Source organism: Olea europaea, chromosome 12 (genome assembly GCF_002742605.1).
Source record: "Olea europaea var. sylvestris chromosome 12, O_europaea_v1, whole genome shotgun sequence".
In the NCBI taxonomy this organism is placed as follows: Eukaryota; Viridiplantae; Streptophyta; class Magnoliopsida; order Lamiales; family Oleaceae; genus Olea; species Olea europaea.
This window is the reverse complement of record NC_036248.1, coordinates 11,016,416-11,024,858: the sequence shown is the minus strand read 5'-3', so window position 1 is coordinate 11,024,858 and position 8,443 is coordinate 11,016,416. Positions and strand designations below refer to the sequence as shown.

The following is an 8,443-nucleotide window of genomic DNA, read 5'->3' as shown; positions in this document are numbered from 1 at the left end:
TCCAAATTTACCCTATTGCATTTGACATAATCGACAGCGAAAATGATCTGTCCATGCGTTGGTTCTTTTCTAAACTAAGGGAAGTGATCGGGAAGTCAAAAACCTTGCCTTTGTAATCGATCGGGGACAGTCTATAATAAACAGTATCGTTGAAGTTTTTCCCAAGGCACATCACGGGTATTGCATGTACCATATACAAGGTAATTTGAAGACTAGGTATCGGGACAAAGGTATCGTTTTATTGTTTAGGAGAGCAGCCGAAACTTACAGTGCTAAAGAGTGTAATAAGTTCATGTTCGAGATAGGAAGTAAATCATTACCGGCGTTGGAGTATCTGACGAACATGGAGATCGAACATTAGGCGCGGTCATACTTTCAAGGATGTCGATACAACATGATGACGTCGAATAACACGGAGTCTCTCAATGCATTTAAGAAGGATTGAGAGTTACCAATTCTCGCAATGATTGAGAACATTCGTAACAAGCTGCAACAATGGTTTCATAACCGACGTGCGGTATCATAGAGTTGCACTAGCGTGTTGGCCCAAGTTCAAGAGGAGAAACTCTTTAAGGCAACAGAGGTTGCAAGGAAGTTGAATGTGGAAGCACTAGATGAGTTCCGCTTCTCCGTGCAATGTGTACGTAATACGACATATATGGTGGACTTGACTGATAACACATGCACTTGTGCGATATTTCAGTTGGAGAGTTTTCCATGTGAGCATGCAGTTGCGGTGGCCATGTATCGAGGATTTGCAGCGAGAACATTATGCTCTTTGTATTATACGACTGAATCTTGGAGAACAGCATATGCTGAGACTATATTTCCTCTGTCGAATGAAGCCGAGTGGGAAGTTCCCGAGCTCATTCTCCCGTTTAATAATTTGTTGCCACCAGCAGTTGAACCGCGTGGTCCTGGATGTCCAAGTACATCTAGAATACCATCTATCAGAGAGTTTTCCCGACCGCGTAGGTGTGGCAGGTGCAGAGGGCATACTCGGTAATTTTGTATTAGTCAAATTTCCCTAAATGACAATTAGACAGGTACGTTAAATGAATAATATTTTCGTTTACTTTACACTGTTCAATATTTGTTCTTCATAAATGTTCAATGTTCAATATTTATTCTTGATAAACGGTAGTTATAATGATTCATATGAAAAAAATAGTTCCATACCTGGCATATGTGTAAAATAACAAAAAATTAACTTACAAAAAAGTAATTAAATTTTCAATGTGAATGTTCACAAGTTAGCTTCTTTCTCCAGTTCTGTATCCACGATTGGTTGATTCCAACAACCTTATATTCTATACTTAAAAATTCAACGTATTTAATGGCAAATATGTCACAGTCGTCGCTACAATTGAACAAGAACGGATCAGTTTAGTACTGTATAACTAAAAACTAAATCTGAAAGTTGAAAACAATAAAGTTCAAACACTTACCTTATGGACAGTCGCGCTGTCGTCGTGTTCCAAACAATCCGTAATCTGTCTTGTATAGTCATCCCCGCTCGTCTGGTCATCATAGGAACAATTACAGCTACGGACTCCAGGTTTTGCCCCAGCTGGCCTTGTGTCAAATATGAATGATCTGGGTCGTACACATATATAGTCGTGTCAGCAAAAACAATCTCCAACGTAACATAGTGATTATTGATGCACGCTGGAATGTACATATGTGTACAACCCTCCCATGATTTTTCCCCAACACTCGGCGACATTCCTATGACCCACTCGAGCATATATTCTAGCACCGTGTACTCGTTACCCATAAGTTAGAGCGACTAATACTCTATGGTAACGGCACGCAGGAACTCAGTGTTTAATATGACTCGACCATGGATGTAAAATGACTTTGGATGTCTTTAAGCTCGATCTCGCAGCAAGTCCATGGTCAGGTCGATGTACTACATCGGGAAACACCAAAAAAGTATGAGTTATTCAATTAATAAACACAAAGTGACGTATACATAAAAAACACGAAATGAATAGTTCACTTATATCGTCGACGAGTCAAGCTCCCGAAGTGGTGATATAGTGGAACCATTTGGAAGCGTCCGAGACTGTCCGGTTACCTCTGAAAAAAATAGGGAAATGTTAAAATAAGTATAGACGAGTTAGCGTACAGTGCTTTATTAAAATCATACAATACTTACCCGAGGATAATTCTCCTCCACTCTGTCTCGAATGCTTTCCATTCGGTGTTGTTCACCTCCTTGAAAAAGTTCGAGTGCGTCCAATCGATGAACGTCCTCCTCTTGGCCTCAGCCATGAAGGGGGAAACAACATACTGTGACAGCACTCTCAACCTCTTGCCGACCACCTGCTCCGTCTCATCAATAGCATGTCTCTTACCCTCAATTACGACGGGCGTCCTCTCGACCTCTGGGGCCACCTCTTCCATCGCCACCTCATCCGCTCCTCCCATCGGGGCCACCCCCTCCATCGTCCCCTCTCCCATCCCCATCGAGGCCACCCTCTCCCCCTCCATAGACAATCACAATGATTCTAATGTCTCATCATGTCAAAAATGTGGGTGACCCCCCTCTCCATCACCATCTCTGCTATCCTCTCGATCATCATTTCCACCATCCCCTCTGTCCCTATCGCCTACCGGCTAAATCTCCTCTAAGTGCCGCTACAGTATCCTAAAGGTCGACAACGCAAGATCGTAGCATTCCAACATCATGGGATAGATCGTCAACCCTTCCTATCAACTCTGATCCCATATCGTCGACCCTCCCTGTTAGATAGTCGACCTTCCCTGTCAGATTGTCGACCCTCCCTGTCAACTCTCGTCCCAGATCATTGACCCTCTCCGTCAACTCTCGTCGAAGCACGCCAACCTCCTCTGTTATAAATCCAATCAGATGAGCATACAAATCATCACTGTGTGCCGGAGATACACGGGGGACATGTCTGGAGGAGGGAGAAGGAGATACCCTCGGCGGTGGCGATGCCCTCGATGGAGGTGATGCTAATGGCGACGACGATGCTCTCGGCAGAGGTGATGCCAATGGTGGCAGTGATACCCTTGGCGGAGGTAATTGTCGATCAGCTGGATAGCCTTCCTACATAAATAACATTAAAAATTATTCAATAAATTTATACGTCGACGATATTCAATAAATTATATTTAATTCACATACCCAATTTCGGTCTAGGCTCAGATCAGACATCTTCTCGTCTTGGGTGTGCGGAACGCCTAAATCCCGTACAAGACCTCGAGCCTCCTCTTCCATCGACGGCGTCAACTCAAGTATGACTTCAAACTGACATATTGACATTTCAACTAGTTAACGATCATGTAAACAGATTTTAAACTACGTATAATATAAATCACAAGTGCATAATACTTGTCTGAGGATCGTCGAGGAGGGTCGATAACTATTTTCCAGTGGGACATCCGTCAGCTCGCGACGATCTCCAATGATGCATCTGAGGGCATCGTGTCTCTCTTAGCTTCGCGAAGTGGGCCCCCAGTACAGGGACTGTCTCGTACACTCAAATTTGTAACACATACACTTATTATGCATAAATTTAATATACTAAAATTTTAACTTTAATTATATTAAACATTTACCTGCACCGCTAAGGGCAATTCATATGTATCGTATTTCCGCATTGACCCCCTAGGTCTCGAGTGTTATCTGGTGAAAATATGAACGGTTTCTTCGTAGCATCTCAGGTCCCATGGATAGTTGTTGAACGCATCGATGTCGTCAACAACTTCCAAATGAAAAATTTCGATGACAGTCTTCTTGTAATGACACCTCATCACACTCCCGAGGATGTTAACCAGCCCAAGCTTCAATCTATCTAGTATCTGGTCGCACCCTCTAATCGCGACCATCAACTCAGGTAGATGCACCGACCTATGTCCCTGGAAGTACGTCTTGTACAGCCTATTGCTTCTCTCAATGGCTGCATCGTCGCCCATAATCATCAGTCCAGCGATCAAGCTAAAGTCATACATCGAGAAATTGAGGACCTTGCCCCCGAGGTCGAAGTGGAGGGAATCGCTATCGATTGGCCTCAGAAGCCGACATAGAAGTGTATCGATGATCCGTCCTGAGTACTGCACCTCTCGCATCTAGTACATTAGATACAAGAAGGGCTATCGTAGTATATCTCCGTGATGATCATCGAGCAACTCCAACACAGCAGTAAAACTCTCAAAGCTACTGTTACAAGTAGCTTTTCCCGCCATCCGTCGCAACTCCCCATCTAAATGATACTCCACCCTACAAAATTCAAATGTTAGAACATTAAACAAGAGATAATAAAATAACGCATAATCTCAAAAAATGAATGGGAACTAAATTCTTGACGCTAATAACAAAATAAATTCAATACAAATGTAAAAAAATAATTAATTAAATTAAAATACAAATTAATGAGATTTTCAGCAAAATGAAATTATTAATATTTAAAGAATACAAAAAAGTTAAAAATTAAAGATTAAATATATTCTCAAAAAAATTAAAGAATATAAATATTATTTAAATAAATTTAAAAAAATTAAATAAATAGATAACATAATTATTATTTAATCAAATGAAAATTATAAAGAAAATTAATCTTGTATATTACATTTGGAAAATATATTTACAAAAAAAATTTAAAACTAAATAAATAACATGGAAAATAAATTGTTACTTTCATATAATATTCAATTATTAAATTATATAAATAAAAGACAATTAAAAATAAATAAATAAATAAATAACATAATTATTAATAAATTAATTATAAAATATATTTAAAAAATTAAAAAAATTAAAAAAAGATATTTTTAAAAAAAATTAAACTGTTAACAGTAGCCAAAGACTCGGGCCGACTGTTAACAGTCTTGCAGTTGGCCCAATTAATAAAAAAAATGAAATTTAAAAATTAAATAATTATTCAAAATTACAATGACAAGAATTAATGAAATTCGATTAACGAAAAGAATATTATTTATAAAAACCTATTAATAAAAATAAAAATGAAATAATTATTCAAAATTACAATGACAAGAATTAATGAAATTCGATTAACAAAAAGAATATTATTTATAAAAAAAGCTATTAATAAAACTAAATATGAAATTTAAATTTAAAATTAAAAGAGTTTTAAATATTACAATTTTAAAAATTAATTAAATTTGAGAATGAAAAATTATTATTTATCAAAAATGAGGAAATAAAAATAAATATTCAAATTAAAATTTAAATTAAATATCACATTTAAATTTTACAAATAAATAAATTATTATTTATTAAAAACTAATAATAGAGGTGGGCGTGGGTCGGTTCGGTTCGGTTCTCAACCAAAATTTTCGGGTATCTAGTAAATGAAACCGTCTGGTCCAAATATAATTATGGAACCGTTCGAGTTCGGTTCGGTTCCGTATTATAATTAAATTTTTCAACATTTATAACAATATTATATAAATACAACTAATGACACATTCAATGGTTTTGGAATGTCAAAGACTAGCAGAGTACCTTATTCAAATGATCGCTACGGTTAAAGTTTCGATCGGCGGAGATCACAGCTTTGATTGGAGGTCACAGTGTCAGCCAGCGATTGTATAGGTTTTGGAATGTTAGCGAGGCTGCGAGAGTCGAGACAGTGTTATACACTTTAGTGTAGGTATTTAGGGTTATTTAGAGGGTTGGATATTTGTTGGGCTAAGAAATGAAATAATAAAATGGGTAATTGGGCCAAAAATTAAAAAATTAGAAATGAAACAAATTATTGAGCCAAAAATTTAAATTTAGAAATTGTTAATTTGTTTTAAAAAAAAATAAAAATAAAATAATTTGATTTACTCAATATTAAAAAATTTAGAAAGATTCGGTTCTTCGTCTAGAATCGAGAACTGAACCATACCCGTTGGTTCTCAATTCAAATACTCATTCGGGTATTTAATTTGACAAGAATCGTCGGGTTTGGTTTGGTTCAATTTGGGTTGGGTTCGATTCGGGAGATTTGCCAAACCCTAACTAATAATTAAAATTATTTAAAATGGAATCCTTAAATATATGTAAGAAAAAATTAATAAAAAAATAAAGGCAGCGGGCCAACCGTAGCAGTCGGTACGCTTAACAGTTAATGAGCTGACTAAACAGTCAACCCAAATAATGGGCCGGCTGTTAATCAACCCAAATTAAAAAAAAAATTGTTATTGGGCCGACTTAACAGTCATGGGCTGGCTAACCCATGAAAAATAAAGTCATAGGCTGACTGTTAGTCGGCCCATGAGAGTCGAACACCCGAGGGCGCCCGACTGTTAACATCCCCAAAATGTTGGCTACAAACGTAGTCGGCATTTTTTTTTGGCTTTTCTCTTCGAAAAATCTCCATTTTAGACGAGAAAAGCTTGCAAATCTCAAAAGCCACATATTATTCTCCAATTTAGACCCATATTCATACTTCTACACCTACATAACCAAAATATTATATTCCAAAAATCTCCACAAATTCAACATTCACACACAATATGAAAATCTAATCATTAATCTAGTTAATTAATAACTCGAAGCTTACCTTAACAAGAAGAAGGTCGCTGGAGATGAACTGAAAACGTCTACCGACTAGAAACCGACCGTAGCTTTTCCTTGGTTTTGGCCGACTGTAAGCAAATGGGAAAATGACTGTCTGAGGATATTTTGGAATTTTGACCTTTAAAATCAATTTTCGTTTTTTCTCTAAAAACTGGTCAAATGTTACTTTGAAAATACACATGGATTATCGGGTCATTTTCAATGATTTCCTCCAAATAAAACTCTATCGTGAAATCATAATCATATAAGAATTTATCTATTCATTATTTTTGCAATGATGTTGGAAATATATTTATTTCTCATTTAATATATATTTTTGCACCTATTACAAAATTCTAGTAATTATAAAAAACGAAAATGAGGGGGGAAAGAAAAAGGTTCTATTCGAATTTGAAGCCAAGCCATCTGTGAATGTAACGAAATATTGCTTTGAAATTTCAATTTCAATTTGTATATTAAATAAAAAAATATGTTTGAAATTAACAATAAGTTAATTTTTCTTATAAATGTTCGAGTGAAAATTATTTTTTTTTTTTTTTTTTTTATCAGAGGTTGTTAACCATGCGCTAACCTACTCGGCTACTCCCACATCCCGTCATCCAATAGCCATAAAAAAGAAATAAAAATATAATTTTAAAAGAAAATCCGTCCCAAGTCTCTTTGCAGTTCGTCCTTTTCGAAACCTAATTCCCTTCTTCGCTCAGGTGCCCCTCTCAATCTCTGTATTTTACCTTCTAATTCTGATTTCAGTTTTAATTTCTGGTGTATATCGGTAGATGCAGTTTTGCGAAAACATGTGTAATTGGTTTGATGGCTGAATTTGAAATCTTTGGTGAATAGATTGGATTCAGTTTTTACTACTGGTAGATGTCATTGTGAAAATTACTTAAATTTTATCTACCTGGAAGATAGAAATCTTGGTTTAGTATTAGTGATTTTATTCGGGAAAGCTAATTCTCTCCTGTCTTCTTTGCTATATGAAAGTACATAGTTAAGTTCGTATGTATTTTAGCAGCAAATCAATGTTTCCATGAGCATTCGATTGGTTTATTTTTGCTTTCTAGATCATTGTTCCTTTGTTGGTATGTGTTTCGATTCTTTAGCTTTCTTTATTGCATATCAACTGTTTGATAGTTTTCCCCGTAGAAAATATTCACGTACGGATATTTATTTTTGCTGTTACATTATAAACTCAATATCACTGCTATTTATATTGGGTTTTCTTCCTTTCTTTTTTCACAAATTGAGATAGGGAGTACGAAGATCATAGATATGAGTGGCAACCTTAAGAGCATAAGGAATGTTCTGGCTGATGCAGCCGTAAAGGGTGTGGAATTGGCAAGGGCTCGGATATTTGGTCATGTGCTCAACCCAACTGGGCAGAGATCTCCCCACAAGATTCTGCGCAAGAAGCTTATCGGTGAGAAGGTGGCCTCATGGTACCCTTACGACATTAAGAAAGATGACCCCCTCGTCATGGCCCGTCAAGAACAAGAGTAAAAAATTTCCTAACTCTAACTACTATCCACTATTTATTGTGCATGCTCCTTTATGTATTTGTTAACATGGTAAAGGATGTTACGGTTTTGTATTATAATGTGAATATTTCAAGTATTATGGGAGAAAATCATTGTGTTTTGAAGACTAATTAAAAAAGTTTTAGATGCTACTCTCATGTGCAAGCTGTTAGTTTTTTAAATCTGAGATAGGAAGGCAGAGGAAAGAATGAATCGTACAGAATTTTTCATGGACCTTCAACGTCAAATCTATTATTCATAAGAGGGAATTGTAAAAAGATTGGTTGGTGGACCCTTTGCACTTTGTACCTTCCGTGGATTATATGTTTCATAAACTTCCATCATGCTTGAAGATATTTCTGGATGACTG

General features: G+C 36.4%; 1 protein-coding gene across 1 annotated transcript in view; it reads left to right on the top strand.

The window, feature by feature from the left end:
- The first annotated feature begins 7,077 nt into the window (after positions 1-7,077).
- The window catches only part of LOC111405606, a 2,287-nt gene continuing 921 nt past the window's right edge, over positions 7,078-8,443 (top strand). Inside the window, exons 1-2 of the mRNA XM_023034565.1 lie at positions 7,078-7,260; positions 7,809-8,052. Of these exons, the coding sequence (XP_022890333.1) occupies positions 7,829-8,052 (224 nt within the window). The 5' untranslated portion in view covers positions 7,078-7,260; positions 7,809-7,828. The remainder of the gene's footprint in view (positions 7,261-7,808; positions 8,053-8,443) is intronic.